This window comes from Magnolia sinica, chromosome 1 (genome assembly GCF_029962835.1).
Source record: "Magnolia sinica isolate HGM2019 chromosome 1, MsV1, whole genome shotgun sequence".
Classification (NCBI taxonomy): domain Eukaryota; kingdom Viridiplantae; phylum Streptophyta; class Magnoliopsida; order Magnoliales; family Magnoliaceae; genus Magnolia; species Magnolia sinica.
In genome coordinates, this window is record NC_080573.1 from 38,659,629 (window position 1) to 38,685,074 (window position 25,446).

Genomic DNA, 25,446 nt, shown 5'->3' on the forward strand with positions numbered 1-25,446 from the left:
AATTTTGAACCCTTAATGCTGCCAAATGGTAATTTAGGAACGGTATTTTTCCTTTTAGGAATGGCCAATAAAAGCTGTACAACTACTGGCTTTTGCCAATAATTTTTTATTTATTTTTCAATTGAAAGCTATATTTGTTTTTATATGTAAAATCCAAAGAATAATAGGTACAATTAAAAATTAACATTAAACAAATATTTTACAACTCTATAATAAAAATTATGTATATATATTTACAACAATAAGTTTACAATGTCCGAATACAAGAAAAAAAAATAAAAAAATAAAAAATCCTCCATGCTCCACTCCTTGTTTAAGCATACATGATGCATGGCCCAGACCACAAAGCATGTCATGATGCGTGACCAAGCAGCAGAACTGGGATCTCTGGCTTGTTGAGAGAGGTGAGGCGTCAGAGCGGGACTTCTTGTGGCTTGTGATGGTGGTGGGGCATCAGGTTCTGGTGAGGAAGAGCTCCGACAATAAACAAGCTCTTCTCGCCGTCATAAGCAAAATCCTTTCCAGCAAGCTCACTATGGTAAGTCTGGTGAACTCTATCAACCAACCTTCTTCCAATACCCTTCCCATCAATGGGTTTGCCATCTTCATAGAAAAGTGAAACCGGCTTGCCATGGAAAGCAGACAAAAGAAGTTTAAGGCAGGAATGGGAACATACTCTCAAAATATAGGTTTAAAGGTGATATGGGAACATACACTGTAGTGAGAGAACCATCAACATTAGTGACAACAACTTTAAAATGGTTTGTGTAGAGCTGTATACTTTGCCCTTTCCGTCCAGTACCGGACCTTGCCATTGGGACTCGATTTGACATCGAGACTTTTTTTGGAACTACATTTGGTGGAATGACAGGTGGAGGCGGCGGCAAAACCACCGGTTCTTCTGTATCTGTAGGCTGTGCTGACTCCTAAATCTACGATTCTACAGAGAAAAAATATAAAACACAACAAAAACCAGTCTGAAATTTGCACCCAAATGACTACATTAATAAAAAAAAAAAAACCAAAATGTTAATCACACTAATGTTATCCAGTAGTCTAAACATTTAAAAGCTACAACATCACATAAAGAACAACTTCACCAGGAAGTTCAATATGGATTATATCAGCGTCAAGAAGATAGCATTCTAACCACAAGGCAAGCTAAGCATTTAATAAATAAAAAAAACAAGAATAACATAAGAAGAAAGTGTCAGACCTTTGAAGCAAGGATAACAAAGCAAATTTCTAGAGTGTGAGAAGTCCAGGGGAAACAAGGGATTATTTCCCCAAATCTTGTCTGGGGATTCATAGACAGACATGGCCACACATCTATTCTACAAACCAATGAGGGCAGCATTAAAAATCACTAACCATTTTAGGCATGGTTCTTCATTTCTTTTTTTTACCTTATGGATCCACAACAAGAATATTATATTAGACAATGATTTGAACCAACCCATTAAGGCCATGGACATGAAAAATCCCTATGCAAAGGATGTCTATTTCCTAGCAGGAATGGTTTTGCTTTTCCATGTGCATTGACTGTCAAATTGAATAGGAAAAAAGGCATCCTGATCACACCTCTTCACAGGGCATATCTAGACGCACTATAAAAATGAAATTATTAATTTTTTTAAAAATAATAATAAAAAAAAAAATTTACAGTTAAAAAGGAAGCCACTTTACACATCCAAAGAAAATAATAATAATAAGAGCATACTCTGGACCAGTTTTTCAAATTCTCATTTTCTTGAATATGCATGCATGTCAATCAGTTCAGTCTCAACCTTTGACATTAGCATGAAAACAAAAACAGGTGGTGGAAAAGATGAAGCAATTGCCAATGGGTTGAAGACATGGTTGAGAACTTCTTAGTGACTTTGTGTGTATATCCATCAACATCCTGTGCTGAAATTTTCAACACTGAAAAAAAAAAGTAAAAATGAAAAAAGAAAATAAGGGTACATAGTAGAGGATTGTTTCTCTCTAGGAAGCCAATTATCTCTCTAGGAAACCAGTTGTCCTGCATACTACTCAAAGTTTCAATGGGATACAAACAGTAATATGTGCACTGCTCAAGGTAGTATGACCATAGCCTAAGATTTGAAAGCAAGCAAGGTGTCAAAAACTGAAAGATGAGAAGTTTCATGTTTACATGACTGCTCAAACAATTATGAGAGAAATTACCTCAACAATTCTGCCTTTGGGAAGACCCCCACCTAGAGCAAAGTCGACATTAAGCAGCCACTTGGAAAAGTTTCCCTGCAGCATAAATGCAATTTATCAATGCACGTCTACCTTCTTTTCCTTAATGTATAAACAGGCAGAGGTGAGAAATAAATTTATATGGAAAAGAAATACATGGGGAAAATGACATACACCAAAGCTCCACTGGCACTTCCTAATCTTGTAACACTTACTTTTCCAAATGAACTATTTATGTCATTCATTGCTACTTCCAGTGCTTTTTGCTGAAACCAAAATGGTAAGTTTGCAATGAAAAATTATGTTGGTAAAGATGATACTTACGTGAGACATCAATTTAAAGACAATTTGTCAGGGTCCTCAGATCAGGTTATTTGAAAATACGACCATGCGCATTTAGATGTACAATCTAATTGAATTGCAATCATTGTCTAATAATGATCGTGGAAACAACCAAGTTGTGATTTACTTATAGCATTCACATTGCCTGTCAGGTTTCAAATCACAGTTGTGATATTTCAACTTGGAATTGGTAGACTGCAATTTGGGGGATAGTACTCACTATTCCTCATTTCTTCTTAATAAAACCGAGTCTTCAAATAAATTCATCTGTGCATCCAAACACAGCCTTGATTCAGCAGATTGATACCATGGATCAAACAAACTGATAGCCAATTGAAATAGGTGATCCAGATTTAATGGGAACTATATGAAACAAGCCCTACTGAATTTGGATTCTGAAGCAAAAACTAGGGTCTTACATGGGTTTTTGAGAAAAGATTTGAAACAATAAATCTTGCAATGAAAAGACAAATATGATGACAACAAAGGAGAAAAAGAAAGAAAAAAAGTACTGACAGTGGCATTTGTGCAGCTGAAACTGCATACGCGACCTTCGGCTCCTCGGTAGAACTGGAAGAAGGGAAGAACATGAACATTTAAGGTATAACACATGGATTTATGCTCCTCATAATTCACCTGAAGGAATTGAACATCTGGGTTCTGCTCAGCAATCTGGCAAATCTATAAATAAAAAAATTTAAAAAAAAAGAAAAGAAAAAAAAAAAAAAAAAGAAGCAGAGAAAGAATATTGATTATTCAAAGGAAACCTCCTCCATTATCAAAGGAAAAGAAAACAAAAGAAACTAGTCCTTTTCTATACATTGATATATACCTTTGGATGGAGGGCTTTCCAGCATCCACAACCTGGGGAGAAGAAATCTATAACAACAAGTTTGTTTCCTGCATTTAACAAGGAATTGACGAGAGCTTGCGCGGATTCGATCTCTTTCATATTGGGTTGAAGCCCCTTTTTCCCACCATTTCATAGCTTTGGCAATACCAGAGACTGCACCATTGTTCCAGCAACCACTAGATTTTCAGCAGCCAGCAGCTCAAACAAGAAATGCACAGCCCACTCCTCGACGTGAAAGCCATCATTCCCGGCTAAAACAATACTATGACTTGTATTACTCATCATTGTTATCATTGTCATCATATCATCAGGGCCTTGTCTTAGCTATTTGAGGTCTAATGCAGGAATTCTAATGCAACAAGCCTGACCAAGGCATGCATACCCAAAGCCTAAAGGAGAGACTTAGCTCGGATTACAAGGAACCAATCCAAATCGAGGCTTACAAAGTCCCGAGCCGCAAGACAAAGAATCTTTGAGGTGCACGAAGTTGGCTCGACAAACGAGGCAGCAGCATCCAAATAGGCCGACTAAGGCCCAATGCTCGGAAGCCACACGACCGGCCATAAAACTGACCTATCCTTGGGTCGGTTACAGAGCTGGCTATCGGATTAGGAAGGCGCACTGATTATGGATCGGTCTCGTCTCATCCGACAGAAGGCAGGTAGCTCAACCTTTTGTAGTTAGCTGAGACTTGTTTATCAATAGAGTCAGCCAGGCCCAATTCAATCAGTAAAATCTACTGAGAAAGGGAGAAACGGTGCAAAGTGAAACACCTTTCCGAAAATCTAGGAAGAAGATCTCCGATCCCAAGGATCTTGGGATAGGCTAGAGTCCTAAATTGGATTGGCATCGAATCTCCAAAATATCAGGAAAGAATCCTGGCACAATGGGATCCTCCCCTCATATAAATATAAGAGACTTCAAGGGTGAAAGGTATGCAAAAAAACACACACTCTCAAACCCTTCAATAAGGTCCTCGCCCTGACTTTGGCATCGGAGGGTCCCTGGCTCTAGTCAAGGTCTCCATTGTCTTCTTCCCCAGATTTTTGCATCAACAGTTTGACACTGTCTGTGGGAAACGATACGAAAAGTCGTTTTCCCAACTCTATCAAAAAGCTTCAAATAAACCGCCATGGCAAAAACACGAAGAACCGCTCAAGAGGAACCTGATGAAGTTCTAGTTACGGGACCCCAAGCGACCAATGGAGCCCAAAGACGGCCAGAACAACAGGAGAATTGCCAGGGCTCCGTAGCCCGCTAAGCGACCTCTAGCTTCTCCAGGCGCTCCTAGAGGGACCGAGGGAACGGAAGACTAGAAAGAGAGGTTCAAGAGATTCGGAATGATATGAACTATATGAAGCAAATGCTAGAACAATTACAGCCCCATCCGGCACAAGTCCCTGATCAGGAAAATGCTCGGCAGCATGTAATCCCGACAACCGATCAACCCTCAACCAACCGTTTTGACGGTTGCTCCTCATCCAACTCAGCATGAGGCACCAGCTGAACCCGCTCCATCTCATGTCTCAGTAGCAGTCCAGCTACCAGCCTCAGATCTACGACACGAAATAGACCGTAGAAGGCGGGACAAACCTCCAGTCGAGGGAACAGCCGACAGTTAAAAACCTTGAAAAGCTGAGATCCAAGATCTGCGGAAGTAATTCTCGGATTCTAAGCAGAGTCACTCAGCCGGCCAGACGAGACCTGAGGAAAATGAATCTTCGTTCGTACATTTGATAATGCAAGCGCGACTGCCCAAGTGATTCCACCTTTCTCAGATCACGCCATATACTGGAAACGCTGACCCAACTGATCATATTGAGTCCTTCTGAACTTACATGGAGTTATACGATGCTTCGGATGTTGTTATGTGCCGAGCATTCTCCTTTACACTAGCAGATGTTGCTCGGCTTTGGTTCAAACAATTGAAACCAAGGTCTATTAGCTCGTTCACCAAGCTTAGCGACGCCTTCATTGCCAATTTCATTGGAGGAAAGAAAAATACTCAAGGCATCAACACATATGAACAACATAGTCCAAAAGGAGGGAGAGCTCCTCAAAGACTATATTAAGCGGTTCAATCTTGAAGCACTACAGGTTCGGAAACATTTCGATGAAACGACCCTCAATTCCATCATACAGGATGTCGAAGAAGTATGCTAATGCCAAAGAAACCCGAATCCTGCGAGAAGCCGCTCAAAATGCCAAAAACTCGGTGAAATAGTCGGCCAAAAAGGATACTGACTCAGCCAGTGGTAAGAAGCGGAAAGATGAGCGCCCCCGAGACGATCGCAAGACAAGCAAGTGGCCCGATAATAGGTTCTCGACTTACACTCCGCTCAATAAATTGCGTGAGCAAGTCCTGATGGAAATAAAGAACGAAAGGTTCATGAATTAGCCCGACAAGCTCCGCGGTAACCCCAACCGTCGGAACAAAGACAAGTACTGCCATTATCATCATGATCATTGGCACAATACAAGTGATTGTTATCATTTGAAACAAGAAATTGACAGGCTCATCCGAGAAGGCCATCTCGGAGAACATGTCGACCAAAGAACTGGGACAACTGAAGAACGCTCAGGTGACAACCGACCTACGAAAGAAATCTGAACTGTTGTCGGTGGTCCTCGAGGCGGAGGTGGCAAGAACAAATCACTCAAGGAGCATCAGTCGGCTTGAGTCTGAGATCCTGATTTTAACTAGGCCTTCAAAAGAAAGGAAAAAAAATGAAAAGTATTGCATATCGTTTACCGATGAAGACACTCAGGGTATTATTCGTCCGCACGATGATGCCTTAGTCGTCACCCTTACCATAGCAAATCACAAAGTGTTCTATATTCTCATTAATATAAGATCATCCGCGGATGTACTTTTCACTCAAGCATTCGACAAAATGGGCATCGAACGGTCGGCATTACGGACAATTTGAACCCCATTGATCGAATTCTCGGGTCGACAAACTCTTCCTGAAGGAGTTATCTCACTCCCACTAACTGTTGGGGATTCTCCCAACCAATCAATGGTTATGGTCGACTTTCTTATGGTTGGCCAGTCATCAGTCTATAACGCCATCCCTAGCCAACCCTCCCTATGCCTCCTCCGAGCTATTGTATCGACGTACCATCTCTCCATGAAATTTTCGACTGAGTCAGGAGTAGGAGTTGTCCAAGGTGACCAACAGGATGTAAGGCGCTGTTATGTGACGATCGTAAAAGCTCCAGTCGAGGTAACCACGATCGAATCACTGGACCCTCGAGCTAAGACTCACGAGCGAGGTCAACCGGTAGAGAACCTCATTCTAATACCTTTAGTCGAGACAGAAGAGTCCAAAACTATTCAGATTGGCTCGTCTCTGCAATCGCCCCTGAAAGATAAGTCGGTATCACTACTCCTATAGTACGCCGACGTATTTGTGTAGAGTCATGAAGACATGCCTGGGATCGATCCCTCGGTAATGACTCATCGCCTCAAAATTGACCCGACCTACCAACTGATCTGACAGAAGCGACTGCCACTCAATACAGAAAGGTACGCCATCATTGAAGAAGAGGTTAGCAAGCTCCTCAAGGTTAAATTCATCGAGGAGATATAGTACCCAGAATGGGTAGCAAATGTCGTACTCGTTAAAAAAGCCAACGAGAAGTGGCGAGTCTGTATTAATTATACTGACTTAAACAAAGCCTGTCCAAAGGATAGCTTTCCTCTTCCGAGGATCGATTAGCTGGTGGACAGCATGGCAGGACATGAACTTCTTAGTTTTATGGATGCTTATTCTGGATACAATCAAATTGTAATGCATCAATCAGATAAATCTAAGACTACCTTTGTCACTGACAAAGGTCTTTATTGTTACCGTGTGATGCCATTTGTCTTAAAAAATGCAGGAGCAACCTACCAGCGGTTAGTGAACAAAATGTGCGCTCGACAAATCGGCCGAACCATGGAAGTGTACATTGATGATATGCTCGTCAAAAGTATACGTGCGGCCAATCATATTGCCCACCTAGAAGAAATGTTCCTTATCCTTCACAAATATCAGATGAAGTTGAACTCGAATAAATGTGCCTTTGGAGTAAGCTCGGGTAAATTTCTTAAATTTTTATTCAACTAGCGAAGGATAGAGGCAAATCTAGATAAAATCAAGGCGTTGCTTGACATGGAATCCCTGAAAACGATTAAAGATATATAAAGACTGACTGGACGGGTAGCTGCACTCCACTGCTTCCTTTCCCGAGCTACCGATAAATGCCTCCCATTTTTTAAAAAACTAAAGGGACGACAAATGGTAGACTAGACGGAAGAGTGCGAAGTAGCGTTCTAGCAGTTGAAGTCACATCTCAAATCACCACCTCTCTTATCAAAGCCCGAGTCTGGGGAAGCTTTGATGTTGTATTTGGAGGTTTCTGACGCAGCTATAAGCTCGGCTTTGATACGCGAGCACGAAGGAAAGCAATTATCAGTGTATTATGTCAGCAAGGCACTGCTCCCATCAGAAACCCGATATCCACCTTTGGAGAAAGTGACCTTAGTATTAGTTGTGTCTTCACGATGACTATGGTCATACTTTCAAGCGCACACCATCATCGTCGTAACTGACCTCCCACTGCATTAGATTCTCCAGAAACTAGAAGCTTCTGACTGCCTAACGAAGTAGACAATTGAGCTCAATGAATTTAATATTCAATACAAGCCGAGGGTAGCAATTAAAGGATAAGCTGTGGCTGACTTCATAACTGAAGTTACCCCACAAACTGATCCACCGACCAAGCTTGTAAATGAGCCAACCAATCAGCCGATGGCTGCAGCTCCCGAGACATCGCCCGACCCACCCCACTGACAGCTTTATGTGGATGGCTCATCCAACTTTAAGGCAAGTGGGGCAGGAGTCGTCTTGAAAACTCCCAATCAAACTTATATGCAATATTCCTTAAGACTTAGATTTCATGCCTTGAACAATATAACAGAATATGAAGCTCTATTGCTTGACCTTCGACTAGCAGCTAGTCTGGGTGTTACTCATCTAAACGTATTCAGTGACTCGCAGTTGGTCGTCAATCAAGTTACTAGCGTGTATCAAACATGTAAAGAGTAGCTGAAAGCCTACATGAAGAAAGCGAAAGCATTGATCAACGATTTTCAATGATGTACTATCATTCGGATCCCCTGAACAGAAAATGCTAAAGCCGACCTATTGGCAAAACTTGCCTCTGCCAATGAAGACGATATACTTAGGTTTGTTCCAATTGAGTACGTCGCAAAGCCAAGCATCGACAACCCGCCTAACTCGACCGTACACTTGATCGATTTGAAACCTACTTGGCTTGACCCGATCGTTCAATATCTCGACAATGGAAAGTTACCTAAGGATCACGCCGAGACTCAACAGTTGAAAATCTGAGCCTCTCGTTACACCATACTAAACAGTGTATTATATAAGAAAGGGGTTTTCGCTCCTTTCTTACGCTGCTTAAGACACAACGAGGCTAACTATGTACTGTAGGAGGTTCACGAAGGAATTTGCAGAAATCACTCGGGAGGACGATCACTCGTGCACAAGGTCTTGCAGCAAAGGTATTACTGGCCGACTATTCAGCACGACACTCGTAAGATCGTCCAAAGTTGCGACAAATGCCAACGATTCGTGGTCATTTCGAGACAGCCACCCGAGGAACTGACCCCTATGGCTGGTCCTTAGCCCTTCACGCAATGAGGGATGGACATCATCGGACCGTTCCCTTTGGAGAAGGGTCAGACCAAGTTTGTCGTTGTTGCGGTGGATTACTTCACTAAGTAGGTCGAAGCCGAACTACTACCATGATAACTGAACAAAAGATTACAGATTTTGTCTAGAAAAATATCATCTGCCGATTCGGGATACCTCGGACCATTGTTACTGACAATAGGAAGCAGTTCGACAACAAGCAATACTGAGAAATGTGCGATAATCTCGGAATAAAGAATGTTTACTCGTCTCCTCATCATCCTCAGACGAATGGACAAGTTGAGGTAGTTAACAAGATCATTAAGTAGCACCTCCGAACCAAACTCGATCAATCTAAAGGAGCGTGGGCTGAAGAATTTCCTAAAATACTATGGGCTTACCGAACTACTACTCGAACGGCCACCGGAGAGACTCCTTTCTCCCTTGCATATGGTTCAAAAGCCATCACTCCAGTCGAGATCGGAATGCCTTCTGCTCGAGTCAGTTTGTTTAACGAACGAGACAACAAAGAATTGCTGGCTCTCGGACTCGACCTCTTGGAAGAACAAAAGGAAAGGGCTCGGCTATGAATGACAGTTCGGAAACAACAAGTATCTCGGTTCTACAATGCCCGAGTCTAGGTTAGACGATTCCGAATTGAGGACATGGTCCTCCGAAAAACTTCCCTGAACATAAAGGAAGTTGGTGCGGGCACACTGGGACCCAATTGGGAAAGACTCTATGTTGTCTCGAGCACCATCCAACCTGGAACATATTGGTTGGAAGATCTAACTGGGTAATTACTCCCTCATCCATGGAATGCCGAGCATCTAAAAATTTACTATCCCTAAGTCGGCCAGTGAGCAATTGGTTAAATTCGATTATCAGACGAGGAAAGAATGGAAAACCTGTAAACTAAGTCAAATGAATTTGAAAATCAAATATATTCATTCATCAGTATGAATTTTACATCGGGTTATATTAGCTCGTACTTTGGAATTACATTAATAAAGTGACAAGGAAAAACGCTGAAAAGAGTCAGCCGAGATAAGTGGCGTCCCCCTGGGTTGCGGATGCTCTCGAGCCGGCCAAACATGATGTGCTTGAAGTGCTTGAAGCTTTGCAATCCAAAATTAGCTTCAAGATTCACCAGGAGCTAACTCAAGAGGTGGCTTGGATTCAGCTGTTGCCGCCACTCGAAGCAACCACTGGCGGCGCCTCATGAGCATCCTCGGAAGTAATCTCAAGATCAGCCACCGCCGTACCAGAAGACCCAGTTGCCTCGGCATCCGGACCATCAGACCCAGAGCCATTCTCGTCGAATCCTGAAAGATCAAGTTCAGGGAAGGATAGCTTCATTAGGTCCATGCACTTGGCATAGCCATCCTGATACAAGCAGTCCCGCTCGTCCAAATACTCAAGGGATTCAAGATAGGCCTCTACGGCCTGGACCTTGGCATGGGCAAGGGCAACCATAGTCTCGGTCCTAAGTCAAGCCAACTTCTCTTCAGAGGAGACATAGGCCTAGCAATTCTGTTGGCTCTTCTCATGGGCCTCTTTCAATTGCGAGGCCAAACGAGCACTCTCGGCGGTGGCCCTCTCGAAGGTTTGCCTGGTAACCCCTAAGTCGCCGGTCATTATGTTGAGCCGAGTGACAGCAGTAGCTAGTTGTGCTTCCACCTCCTCAGCCTGTTTCTGGGCATCAGCCAGATCTGAGCAAGCCCTGAGCACACAAGGGGTAAACTGCAAAAGGAAAACAAAAGGTTAGCCATGCCTGAGAAAATTGACAAAGCAAGCGCAAAGTTCAGTTCCTACCTTGAGAAGCGTCTTCGCCATATGGGAGAGAGTCGACCTTGAGGGAGCTTCGAAGAGGGCAGCGAAGTCCTTTTCGCTCCCATGGGAGATCGCCCAGGGGAGCATGTCCTTAACAGCCCGTTGGAAGATCGACTTCTCCTATTGAGTCGTCTCCCCTCCTAAGGGCTCCTCCCTTCTCTGCTCCTCCCTTTGTTCCAGAACCGGCTACGCAACAGGTCCCGGCTCGCCCCTCGAGACTAAGGAGCCACCGCATCGGCCGCTCCCACCCCTTCCCCTGAGTCAGGAACAATCACGGTCGGGATGGCTAGGGCAGTTTGCCCCTTAGTCTTTGAAACCGTTTTTGGCCTCTTCGAAGGCCGAGGCTCTGACCTTGGAGGGGCCTTCATTTAGGAAGACGGATGGAGGAAGGGACGAGCCTCAGCCATCTCTATATCAACCACAAGACGAGTCAAACAAGAATCGAAGGGAATAAAGAAGGGCGGCCAGAACGTACCTGTTAAAGCCGAGTCCAAACCCGATTAAAAAAGATGATCCGGTAGAAGAAGCCTCTTCCAAGACCTTTGCTTTAGACTCAGCGCCTTCAGATCTTTGATCTGAGGTAGAGCGCCGACTCCAAGACTGGGCCTTCGCCCGGGAATATCTGCGAAACATACACAGTCAAACTTAAAGACTTAGAATTATTGGGAGGTGAAGAAAAGAGTGTACGCCGAGTCACCTGCTTAGGAGAAAACCCGAGGAACGCGAGAATCGATAAGCCCAGGCTCGGCAGTCTGCCAGCGACCACACGTCCAGAACCACTTATCTCTTCAATGTTATTGAAAGTAGGAAGGTCGGTTATCAAAGATTCACCCTTATTCCACCAAGCATAGAAAAATACCAGCCGGGCTGTTACGGGTTTGGCCGTACTTGGTACAGATAGAGAAACTCGTCGATGGTCAGTGAGGGCTACTCCATCTCATTCTATAATATCGCGCATTCGAACAAGTCCCTCCACCCAATAGGAAGTATCTACCTAAGCGCTATTCGAAGTCAGGAAAGCAAATCCCAAGCTATCCCCTGAAGAGGTAGATGCAAGCAGCACTGCAAAGCGACTTGAAAAATCGCGACCATCCTATCAGGAGGACGGTTGGGTAATTCATCTGGGAGGGAGGTGAAGAATGACCGAGTCTAGAACATGGTACCCGGCCCTGATTTTGTCCAATTCAGCCTCGATTAGTATTGAGTGAACTGGTCCCTTCCATTCATTCGGGGGCGTGACAACAGCACTTGCCGATTTTCGGGCAGCGACCGACTCACTAACTCCTTCAGCCGTCTCACCCTCTTCCTCTGCTTCCTCCTTAGGAGGATTGGGCCTGCCAGGGGCAGTCGCAAACATCGCCCCTCCGCGAGATGAACCCGCTGGAACTGGGTGCTCCGCTGAAGATTCAACCATTATTTCAGAGTGTTGGAAAGCGACATTGGCATCTACAGCCATCTCCGCCAACAGCGAAGGTGATTCCGAAATGTCCCAAAAACGTCTCGCTTCACCTTCATCACCGGAAGCTCCCTCCCGGGGGCTCAAAGATCCTTGCATTTTCACTATAATTGAAACCAAAAGGGAGAGAGAGAGTTAAAAAAATCACCGGAGGCAGCAGGAGTGGCTGAAGAAAGGATGGAACGTGGGAGCAGAAGTCGAAAATGGAAGGCGAAAATGGCGGAAAAGCAGCGGAAGCAAAAAAACGGTGGAAGCGAAAATGAAAAATGCTGGTGCGGAAATGGGAACCCAGCATCCCGCTCCCCGCTTCGACTCCCCTGCACTACACGTGGCGCGCTTCAGGTGACGCAAATGCCTTTTTTGCCACATGTCTGGCTCTCATAAGGCAGTGAAACATTCTGACAGCTTTTCACTCGTCCGACCTCGATCAACGAACCGGTGCATATTCTGGACGACGTAGAATGCATGCAAGCAATAAATGCTCCATCATAAGTCGGTCTCAGCTCAAGCCGACTCAATAACTCTTTACTCCTTAGCGTCAACAAAGTTGATGCAAGGAGTAGGAGGGCTTACTGTTGGGAAAAAATAGTACAAGTTTAAGAGACTCGGCTATGGAATGGACCAACTCTACTAACATCGCCCGAGATCCCGAGGCAACAAGCCCGACCGAGGCACGTACACCCGAAGCCTAAAGAAGAGACTTAGCTCGGATTAAAAGGAACCAATCCAGACTGAAAGAATCTTTGAGATGCACAAAGTTGGCTCAACAAACGAGGCAACAGCATCCAAAGAGACCGACTAAAGGCCCAATGCTCAAAAGCCACATGACTGGCCATAAAACTGACCTATCCTTACGTCGGTTACAAAGTCGGCTATTGGCATAAGAAGGCGCACCGATTATGGATCGGTCTCGTCTCATCAGACAGAGGGCAAGTAGCTCAACCTCCTATAGCCAGCCAAGACTCGCTTATCAATAGAGTCGGTCAGGCCGATGAAGGGAGGAACGGTGTAGAATGAAATACCACCCCGAAAATCCAGGAAGATCCCTGATCCCGAGGATTTCGGGATCGGCCAGAGTCCAAAATTAGATTGGCATTAAATTTTCAAGATATCAGGAAAAGAATCCTAGCATGATAGGATCCTTTCCTTCCAAATATGAGAGACTTTAAGAGTGAAAGGTACACAAAAACTCTCTCTAGAACCCTTCAACACAATCCTAGTCCTAACTTTGACATTGGAGGGTCTCCAGCTCTAGCAAGGGTCTTCATTGTCTTCTTCCTTTCCCGGCTAAAACAATACTATGACTTGTATTACTCATCATTGTTATCATTGTCATCATATCATCAGGGCCTTGTCTTAGCTATTTGAGGTCTAATGCAGGAATTCTAATGATTGCTCAGTTATAAATAGATGCCATGTCTTAGCTATTTCACCAACCGAGGTGAAATAGCCGACTTTTAGCAGCAAAAAAGCAAAACAAACAGAAAAGATAACGCCAATGAGTGAACATATCGCCACCACAACAGGGATACATATCACTTTCCCTTCACTATTTTTGAAGAAAACCAATTGAGCTGCAAAAATAGAAAAACAAGATGTAAGTGCTACATTGTATAAAGCACGCCTTTGTTTGTCAAATTTCGTTTAGACAAAACAGCTTAAGAAGTGGTCAGTTTAATGTGGATCAAGATGGAAAGTTCAATACCTTACTTCAAGTCCAGATAGTTCAAAATCTACAAAGTTCAAGACTTTACTAAAGTTCAAGTCATGAAGTAGATCAAGATGGAAAGTTCAAGCTTCATGTTCCACTAAAAGATCAAGCTCTACAAGTTCTATTGAAGAATCAAGTAGAAGAACAAGTTCCGTGAAGTTCAAACTTCAATGTTCAGTCATTTCTGGTATGACAGACCCTAGAAAGACCTTAGGCTTAGGTTCTTTCAAGATACAAACTTATATGGGTTTTTATATTTTTGTTAGGCTATACTTCGGAAGCTGTCCATCCCCAGATTTGGGGTGTGACATTAGACGAGTCGAAGAAGATCTTAGACGAGTCAAAGCAACAACTTTTTTGCATATAAATAGAGGTCTTCCCTCAATCCGAAATTACCAATCCAATCTAGAAAAAGCCTTTATCGAGAGAGAGAGAGAGAGAGAGAGAGAGAGAGAGAGAGAGAGAGAGAGAAGTCCTCATTATTGTTAAGATATTGCATGTTATATTTAATATTCTTGTATTTGAGACAACCCTAAAAGGTTGAATATATAGAGATCCACAGTCATCTAAGGTAAATGATAAAAACGGAATCATCTATCTATGGAAATTAGCTATACATCATCTATGGAAAGTAGCTATACAAGGCATGTGGCCTATCTAACAGATTCAACTAGAAATGAGTGTCGTGCCGTAGTGAGGGACTTCGTGAGAATGTCAGCAATTTGATCCTGGGATGCGACATGTGGTAGCGAAATGATCCGAGATTGAAACTTCTCGCGGATGAAGTGACAGTTAACTTCAATATGCTTTGTTCATTCATGAAAAACCGGATTTGAGGCAATCTGAATGGCACTCCAATTATCTACATGGAGTGGAGTAGGATCTTGTAGATGAACGCCCAAGTCAGAAAGAAGTCCACGTAACCAGATAATCTTACTACAAGCTACTGACATTGCTTTATATTTGGCTTCCGTGCTTGATTTGGAAACAGTGGCATACTTCTTACACTTCCAAGAGATGAGAGAAGTGCCGAGAAAAACACAGGAATCTTCGTGTGAGAGCGCAACCGGCCCAATCAGCATCCGAATAAGTACGAAGGTCAAAGTTGCCGTGGAGGAGAAGAACGTTGATCGATCTAGAGTTCCACGTAGGTGTTGTAAGATGCGACACCGCAGTCATATGAAGAGTCCGAGGAGCAAAAACAAACTAGCTGATAACTTGGACAGCGTAGGCAATATCAGGGCGATTCATTGTTACGTAAACCAGACTCTCAACCAAACGACGATATAATGTGGGTTTGCAAGTATATCACCATCGTCACGGCCATATTGAGCGTTAAGTTCTAAGGGAGTCTGCTGTCTTCTGATTCGTCAATGAGGCCAAGGCAAGAAGATTCTTGGTATATTTACGCTGGCTAGGATCCCACATTTAGAACGTGAAAATTCAAGCCCAAGAAAGTATGTGAGATGACCCAGGTCCTTCATCTTAAAGGATGATTTCAAAACTTTCTTTAATGCCAAGATGTTAGTATCATCGCTCTAGTCAGGAGTAGGTCGTCAACATATACGAAAATAATGGCGATTCCATGCGCAGTGGTGCGCAAAAGTAAGGATGGGTCATGACCATTTTGAGTAAAGCCAACACCCGTAACAATATCGTGAAAGCGTTGGAACCATGCCCGAGGTGCTGTTTGAGGCCGTATAGAGCTTTCTTTAGGCGACATACCTTATTGGCGGGGATTAAAGAGCCAGGAGGAGGTTTCAAATATCCGTTTCTTTGGGGTCTCCATGAAGAAAAGCATTTTTCACATCCATCCGAGCAAGTGGCCAAGAGCGAACGGAAATATTGAGAAGAGTACGAACAGTTTTTATCTTGGCTACACGAGCGAATGTCTCATCATAATCAATTCCATATTCCTGTTTGTATCCCTGAGCGACAAGCCGAGCCTTGTATCAATCTAATGATCCGTCAGACTTGGCTTGACCGAATAAATCCATTTACTACCAATTAATTGTTGGTCAGGTGGGTCGAGTGACAATGTCCCATGTATGATTATCATCCAATGCTTCAAGTTCTTCTCATAGCCTTCTTCCAACAATCATGAGTGGTTGCATGAGGGTATGAAGTAGGAATAGATACGGTATCCAGAGTAGCATTCATGACAGACATAGAGTATATCAAGCAATCAGTTGTCGATGTACATGAGCGGAACGACATATCAAGGTGGGTTCTGGATCGGCAATATAGTAGGGAGAGTAATAGGTGGTGGATGCATACGTGGTCGTCGTCGAGAAACCTGCAACGGACGTGGGAGAGTACTTGAGGCAAAAGGAATGTCGGGAAAAGCGGTAAGACCAGGAGAGTTTTGGTGCGTACGGAGGAGGAACAGATGAAGAATAAAAGGCAATATGCTCAAGAAAAACATGTCGTGATACCCGTACTATGACGAGAGACTGATCATAACATCGAAAACCCTTCTAAGTTTCTCCAAATCCTAAGTACATACATTTGCTGATTTTGGAGAGAGTTTGTTACGTTCACGTGATGCCAGTGAACATAACATACACAACAAAAATACGAAATGTGGAATATGTAAGAAGTAAGCCGGTGAGAACAAAGTAGGGAGATTTCTGTTTAGAACTTTGGTTGGCATCCAGATAATCAAGTAAACTGAGTAACATTGCTTCCGTCCGGAAAGAACGAGGAACACTCATAGCTTTCATCAGGGTGTTAGCAGTTTCAACAATATGGCGATTTTTTCGTTCAGCCACCCCGTTTTGGGAGTATTAGAACAGGTGGTTTGATAAATAATCCCATGACTTTGATATGTACGAAAATTTATTGAGAGATATTCTCCCCTATTTGGAAGCAGAGAATTTGAAATTTTACGAAATTGAGTGTCCACCATAGAGTGAAATATCTTGAATTTTTCAAAACCTATGACTTAGAGTGCAGAAAGTAAATCCAAGTGTAACGTATGAAATCATCAATAAATATAACATAGTGTAATCTAGAGAGAGACATAATTAGTGAAAGACCCCGGACATCCGTATGCACTAGTTCAAACATAGATGATGATTTTGTAGTACTAGAGGAAAGGGAATACACTTACTTTTTGAAGGACAACATGAAGAACAAGAATAATCCAAATTATTTTTATTAAGAGAAATATTCCCTAACATGCCAAAAGAAAATAACTAAATCAACCGATCTGAATGTGGATGACCCAGGCGAAAGTGCCTGTTTTCATATTTTATTTCTTTATTTGATACCAATGAAAATGGAAAAAGAAACAATTGGAGTGACAGATGGGTCAAAGTCCGGTACGTACAAACATCCATGCAGCCTACCCTTCCCAAGTACCTTCCCCATTGCCGATCCTACACAAAATAATAGTTTGGAAGAAATATGACTAAGCAATTATTGCATGAAAGTTGACCAACAGAAATTAAATTTGAGGAAAGTTTAGGGACATGAAACACATCACGAAGGGTGAACTGGTGATGGGTAGAAGGAGAGAGTCAATGAACCAATGAAGTGAATGGGTAGTCTAGTGTCATCCGCAGTAGAAATAGCCTGATTTCCAGTGTAGAGACGAATGTCGCGAAAATGTGATACGTCACCAGTCGTATGATTAGAAGCACCCGAATCGAAGAGCTATGTAGAAGATGAGGATATACCTGACATACCGGCAAAGGGCCTGCATGATCTGCTGGAGCATCACAGGAGTCAAAGGTGAGGAAAGTCCTTCAGCAGAAACAATAGATGCAGTATCATTAACAGAAGGCTCGGAAGAAATAATGGTGGAAGTAGCAGAAAGAGCACGACCACGGCTACGACCTCGACCACCACGGCCAAGCAAACACAAGAGAACACAAGAGAATACAAAGATTTAACGTGGATCTATGATAGCAATCAAATGCCATGACTGAGTGCCTTAGGGGCTTGTTTCGATTCGAGGAAAGCATGGAAAAAGAAATAGTGTTTTTCAGAAAAGCTTATTTCCAAAAAATTATGGGAAAGGGGACATTATTTTCCTTGCTTGTTTTTTAACAAGATTTTCTTGAGAGGTTATGATCTATTTTCAGATTTGTTGTTTGGTAAAAGAAAATGAAAATTTTTTAATAGTTGTTTCAGATTCCGGACGCAGCTTCATAAGAAACTGTCGAACTTGCCTATTATCGTGCATGGTTTGGAATATTTAAAGTCATGAGGAAATTTCGGATCCATCATAGCCATTTCTGTCCAGATTGCAACAATTGTAGAGTAGAATGTTTGAATACTTTTGTCACCCTGAGTAAGGTGAACCAAATCTTGTTCCAGGCGGTATAATCGAGCCGCATTTCTCTGTTGATAAATTGTCTAAAGATGCTCCCACACTGCCTTAACAGTGCGAGGTGGTGTGAGGCCAACAGCTATTGACCGATCGACTGAATCGAGAATCCAGGTAATAATCCATCCATTTTTTATTTCCCACTCAACCATTTTTTCGGCATCTGTGGAAGTGGGGATAGTAACAGATCCATCAATTAGTCCCTACAAACCACAACCCTTAAGGAAACTCTGAAAGTGGATGGCCCATAGATTGTAGTTGGTACCATCGAAACTACATCGTGAGGCGTCTTTGTCCATAGATCTGAAGTGATGTAAACCACACCAAGGAAGTAGATACCTTGCAGCAGAAGAGTTGGTCGCAACGACAGCAATAGAACAGCAACAGCAACAACAACAACAATAGCAATGTAATGAAGAACAGTAACAAAACAACAATAGCGGCAGAAAGGGGTTGGGACTTGGGGTTGGGGTGTGCGGAAGAAAGGGACAGAGACTGAGGATGTGCGGATGGGCCGGGGTTGGTCGGATGGGCTAGGTGTGGTCGCAAGGATGGTCAGACGCACTTGAGGGTGGTCGACCGGAGCAGCAGAGGTGGTCGGACGGGGCTGTGTGACGTGACAGGGGCCGGATCTGTCAGGAGGTGGTGTTGGTGACGAAGGAAGTGTCGGATTAGGATCGGTATGGCTTTGATACCATGAAAATGAAGAGAAGACAATTGGTTTTTTTTTGTATTTGAGACAACCCTAAAAGGTTGAATATATAGAGATCTACTATCATCTATACAAGGTAAATGATAAAAACAGAATCATCTATCTATGGAAAGTAGCTATACATCATTTATCTATGAAAAATTAGCTATACAAGGCATGTGGCATGTCTAACAATTACATGGTATGTTTAATATTTCTTTAATAGCTTTTTGTTTCAATTCTTAGATCTCTTGTTTCATGAATCTTATTCTATAAAGAGAGTAGATACCCTTCTTTGAGATCTCGAGGAATTCAAATAAGTAGCCTTTGGTTTGAATCGATTTAAAATCAATCTAGAACCTAGAATCCTTGTTTATGTGACTGAACATTGAACAATCTACTTCAAGATAAGCGGTTCTACAGGCTACACCAAGAGAAACGTTTTCAAGGCGAAAATGAGTATATTCTATCTTTTGTATTTTGGTTTTATTGAAATAGCCAAAAAATCTCATTTGTTGGTTTTTTTTTAGATAGCCAGAAAATCTCAGTGAGAGGTTTTTGTTTGTGATAGCCCTTTAAAATCATAATTGTATCAGGTTTTAAGGTGACCCTGTAAAAACCTTGTTTATGGTAAAAGCCAATATCACGTGGATAGTGATTATTGGGAGTGGAGTAGGTGTGACTGTTTGAGAATAGTTGTTGTACACACTGAACTACTATAACTCTTGGTGTTGTGGTGCATTTTTATTTTTTGTATTTATGGAGAATGGTTGTAATTTTATTTATGCAAAAGTGGTGAATTTTTGTAATAGATAGCTTTATTTTCTATTGCTTGGTTTGAAATCTTGATTCTTACATTTGTCCGTGAAATAAGGTTGTCCTGCCTAAACTTTGTTTTGGGTGTAGGTTGTCCTACAAACTAAATCGAATAAATTTTTCAATACTAGTGCAATTGAGTTTCCTAATTTATCTATTATTTCAACACTTTTAATTTTTATTTGGCATAGTCTTATTCACCAAACCACACACACCCCCCCCCCCCCCCCCCCTCGCTAGGACTATTAAGCTCGCCCTTTTCATAAGAACATGAGTAAATAATAGGAAAAACTAGTAATCCTGAAATATTTCAATTTTCATATAAAGCATATGAATGCACATGATTTGTATCAGCTTCTTGCAATAGCACCATCCAAAGCCAAATATAAATGACAAATAATGAAGATAAAAGACGTATTGTAGAAGCCATTATGTATCAATCGGAGTGTAAAATATGGATCTAAACTCGAAAGATACAAAATTATGTAGAGTTTTTAGAGGAAACAGCTAGAAACGATGTAAAGTCTAAGTTGTAATAGTCTAAGTTGTAGTAGCATGTCTGGCATGAATTGAATAATTTACTGCTCAGTCCATTGACATGAACTACGATATAGGAAGAATAATAACTGAAAATTAGAGAAGCTACTCACGTTCTGTGCAGCTGAAGAGGTAAACCTTCTTCCCATAAAGTTCTCCCCCTTCCTCGAAAGCATGCTGAATTTTGAACAAATTCCACATGTCAGAAGCTTGTAAATAGATTTAGTACAAACACTAATGCATTAGATATGTAATTCCTGGTCCAATGCAGTTCCCTAGTTGTCGCACTCCCAAAAGGGTACAACAATTAAATCATACACCAAAAGATAATGGCATTTGAATACTTTTTCTGTTTTCTACTCGCATAATATTTCAATTTTCATATCTCCCCACAGGAAAAAAAAAAAAAAAAACACTATTTCACATCTCCCTAAAGAAAAAAAAAAAAAAAAAAAACTTTCTCATGTTGCCTTATTGATCAGCACAGCCATGTCCAATACAGTGGCCCCCACCAATATGGGCAGTCTGGATTGACACATATGAGCCTATGTTTACGATGGACAAAGAAGAAAATAAATATCTACCTACCTTCTGCATATGCTGTTTGTCCACGGGACGCCATCTTTGATATCATGATAGCCATGGCAGCACCAGAGAGCACAAGAGGAGGAATAGACGATAGCATAACAAGGGTAAGAAGCAACCCTTGAACAAATGCTACTACAAAGCCCCCCACGAATGTTGATATCAGCTGAATGAACTTACCAACCTGCAAAGTGGGAAAACTTGAAAATTAAAAAAATATACAAGAACAAGGGCACTCAGCAATGATATCAGCTACCCAAGTCACCACTTTTTGACATCAGTACTGAGAAATCAGATCTGATCAACTCAATGAACCAAGTAAAACGGACCATGCATCAATAGTAACCAAAGAAAGAATGAATGAAAATAATAAACATGTTTAAGTAAGAACTTATCAACCAGCATTAACACATGAATTTGTTCTTGTTTAAGTAAACCAAAAGGGCTACCTGTCTGAGGGCCATCAAAGAGATTAACATTCAGCTTCTAGTTTCAATCCTCAAAATGCCAAAAACATAATTGGGTTGCATCTCACCTCTCTTCCTATAAGAATGCCTGGATCTTCCAAGATTGCTCTCCTTTTTTCTCCAAAACCTGCATTACATCTATCATGTTCAGTCTGTAGAAACAACTAATCAAGTAAGCTATACAAGATGTACTTGGGATAGTCCACAAATACAATCAAAACATACATACAGTCCAAAAAGGTAAATTGTCCAAAAAAGTGTTAGACTATTGTCCGAATTGTCCAAATAACTATATATTTGTTCATATATGGTTATTACTTTTTTCTTATTTGCAGTTAGAGTTTGTTGAGGGCGAGTTGACATTAAAACGATTAGTAGATGGCCCTACGTTTAAAGGCAAAATGCTATAACAAGTATTGCGTGAATGATTTTGTATTCTCTCCAAGTGAATACAAGACTACTAAGTCAACACAAAATAGTGGGGTGTCCATGAAAGCCATCACTAAATACAGGGCAAGTGCTAAAGATAAGAATTACAAAGAAGATGAGCCTACCTATTATGGAGTAGTAAAACAAATAATCGAGTTGGATTACACTGTCTTCCGTCAAACGGTATTTTATTGTGATTGGGCCAGATTGGAAGACGAGACTAATGGATGCATTATTGATCCCGAGTCAAATTTGGTAATGGTAAATATGGAGAAATTGAAAGGACATAAGAAGGAAGGAGATGAACCATTCATACTTGCATCCCAAGCAAGTCAATTATTTTACTCCACGGATATAACAAGGCCTGGATGGTATGTTGTTTTAATGTCACCAAAAAACTTGACGAAAGACGTGGACACACTTAAAGATCCAACTATGTTTTCCTCTTTTGGGGGCAAGAATACAAATTTAGAAAATATTATAAAGGAAATTGGCTATGAGTTGTAGGCAATTTTTTTGTTATCATACTTTGTGTTGATTCATTTGACATTTTATTTGATATAAAAAATATCTTGATAAATGAATTTGAATTTGCATGATGATTTCTTCTTATATAAATTTGTGTCTATAGGCGAGCTTGGACATGTCAATAGCCGAGGAGAACATGTCAACTTCACAAGCATATGCATTAAAAAATGCAAGTAAATACAATTCCTTCATTACCTTATTATTTTGATAATTTAATACATACTTTTAAATAATATTATTTTGATACAATATAAGTTTTATATGTGTTAGGAACTTCATCATCGTCAAACAATAAGCTTGTGATCACCTTAAATGCATTTGGACAACCTGTGGGCGAACACTCACATAGGTTGGCTACAAGAAGTGGAGATCCGGTTCGCACCAATGTCTCTATTGCCATCAAGGATTGGCATGCAGTGCTAAAAAGTAAGAAAGAAGAACTCTGAAAGCTCTTACAGGTAAGATACAACAAAATTTCTTATGATAGAAATTAACTATTATTCTTTTTCTGCTTCAACAAAATTCAATTTCAATTTTTCTTGTAGGATAAGTTTATTATTCCTCGGTCTTACGAGGAGAAATGCTTTAAAAGCATGTTGGATATGTTTAGGAAGTACAAGACAAAACTAAGGATGCAGTACCTCGATCCACATATAGATCATGATTCTAAATTAAACAACCGTCCACCAAGAGTTAGGCCTGAAGATTGGAAAATGTTCATTGAACATAATTCGGATCCCAAAACTGTAGAACAAAAGAAAAAAAAAATGCCAAGGATTGGAAAAACGTAAAAATTTACCATACGAGTGGCAAGCATGACCACGCGAGAATCGAGGAAAAAATGGTAAGTATTGATAGTTATATGTAACTTAAATTTTTTAGTGGCTTTGTGTTCTTAATAACTAACAATGTGAAATTCATCCAAATATAGAAACACCGAAAGAAAGATGGAGATACCTCGATTAGTAGGACTGAAGTATGGATTAAAGCCCATACAAGAAATGATGGTTCTATTCACAGTTATGCGTCTTCACATGTAGTAACCTCGTTGTCTTAAGCTTAAGTTTATACAATTTAAATTCAGTGTCAATATATTACTAATGTAATTGTATAATATTGCAGAAAAAAGTCAAAAAGATACTTTCTGGCAAAGGAAGTAATTCCCACGACATCCTCAACGATCCATTGACTCAAGTGTTTGGTCCTGATACAAGGGGTCGTGTTCGAGGTGTTGAGACCACCATTTCTCAATCACAAATCAGGGGGTCCGCCGCAACTCTTGAAAAAATCTCTGTATAAAGGAAAAGTAGAAGAGCAATCGTCCACAATTTAAGAGCAATTGTCCATAATTCAAGGGCTATCGTCTAAAATAGATTTTCTCGCGCGCGAAATTGGGGATATCAAAGAGATGATTCAGGTCAATTTTCATTGAAATCCTTCTTTTTAAAATTTAAATAGTAATAATTTTTCTTCAATTATCGTATATAACACATGGTGTAGAACTTTATTACAGTAGCAGCGCATGGATTCGATTCAACCGAAGAATCTACAATCGACTGGTGGACCTTCAGTTAGGAATCATTAACGTGTAGAGAGAATGCAGTCATGCAAGTTGCACTCTTGGCGTAAAGAGCTCGTTGCTCAAGGGCGAGTTATTTTGACAGATGGGCCCCAAATGATTCATGGCAAACCTCTTTGGGAAGATTTTTACAAGGTTGTCATTGATATCATTATCAAAGGAGACGCTGAATTGTCCGAGCCACACGAATAGTAAAGTAATGATGTCATACAACAAATGAGCCAATTCCAATTTCACCTAAAGTCGAATGATATCTGTCTAGCTCGGGCAATTCGACGTCTCCTTTGATAATGATATCAATGGCAACCTTGTAAAAATCTTCCCGAAGAGGTTTGCCATGAATCATTTGAGGCCCATCTGCCAAAATAATTCGCCCTTGAGCAACGAGCTCTTTACTCCAAGAGTACAACTTGCATGGCCACATTCTCTCTGCACATTGATGATTCCTAACTGAAGGTCCACCAGTCGATTGCAGATTCTCCGGTTGAACCGAATCCATGCGATGCTACTGTAATAAAGTTCCACACCATGTGTTATAAACGATAATTGAAGAAAAATATTACTATTTAAAATTAAAAAAGAAGGATTTCAATGAAAATTGACCTGAATCATCTCTTTGATACCCCCAATTTCGCGCGTAAGAAAATCCATTTTAGATGATAGCTCTTGAATTATGGACGATTGCTCTTGAATTGTGGACGATTGCTCTTCTACTTCTCCTTTATACAAAGAGATATTTTCAAGAGCTGCAGCAGACCCCCTGATCTGTGATTGAGAAATGGTGGTCCCAACACCTCAAACACGACCCCTTCTATCAGAACCAAACACTTGAGTCAATGGATCGTTGAGGATGTCGTAGGAATTACTTCCTTCGCCAGAAAGTAACTCTTTGACTTTTTCCTGCAATATTATACACATAAGTAATATATTGACACTGAATTTGAATTCTATAAACTTAAGTTTAAGACAACGAGGTTACCACATGTGAAGACGAATTACTGTGAATAGAACCATCTTTTCTTGTATGGGTTTTAATCCATACTTCAGTCCTAGTAATCGAGGTGTCTCCATCTTTCTTTTGGCGTTTCTATATTTGGATGAATTTCACATTGTTAGTTATTAAGAACACAAAGCCACTAAAAAAATTTAAGTTACATATAACTATCAATACTTACCATTTCTTCCTCGATTCTCGTGTGGCCATGCATGCTACTCGTATGGTAAACTTTTAGATTTTTCCTATTCTCAGCATTTTTTTTCCTTTGTTCTACAGTTTTGGGATTCGAAGTATGTTCAATGAACATTTCCTACTCTTGGCGGACGGTTGTTTAATTTAGAATCATGATTTGTATGGGGATCAAGGTACCGCATCCTCAATT

At 41.2% G+C, this 25,446-nt stretch overlaps 1 protein-coding gene across 6 annotated transcripts in view; it reads right to left on the reverse strand.

Annotated features, from left to right (window-relative positions):
* Positions 1–2,247: 2,247 nt before the first annotated feature.
* Positions 2,248–25,446, reverse strand: part of LOC131246310 (ABC transporter B family member 4-like) — a 62,925-nt gene continuing 39,726 nt past the window's right edge. For 2 of the 6 annotated variants that reach the window (XR_009171319.1, XR_009171317.1), the window contains 7 exons: positions 21,514–21,658; positions 21,068–21,248; positions 20,593–20,656; positions 13,900–13,965; positions 3,380–3,553; positions 3,184–3,228; positions 2,314–2,471 (listed from right to left, as the gene is read on the reverse strand). Coding sequence is in view for 2 of the 6 variants with exons in the window: in XM_058246284.1 (XP_058102267.1) it covers positions 13,941–13,965; positions 20,593–20,656; positions 21,068–21,248; positions 21,600–21,658; positions 24,305–24,572; positions 24,671–24,718 (645 nt within the window). In the remaining 4 variants the exon portion in view is untranslated. The other 4 variants (XM_058246284.1, XR_009171314.1, XM_058246293.1 and 1 more) reach the window with 4 other exon arrangements.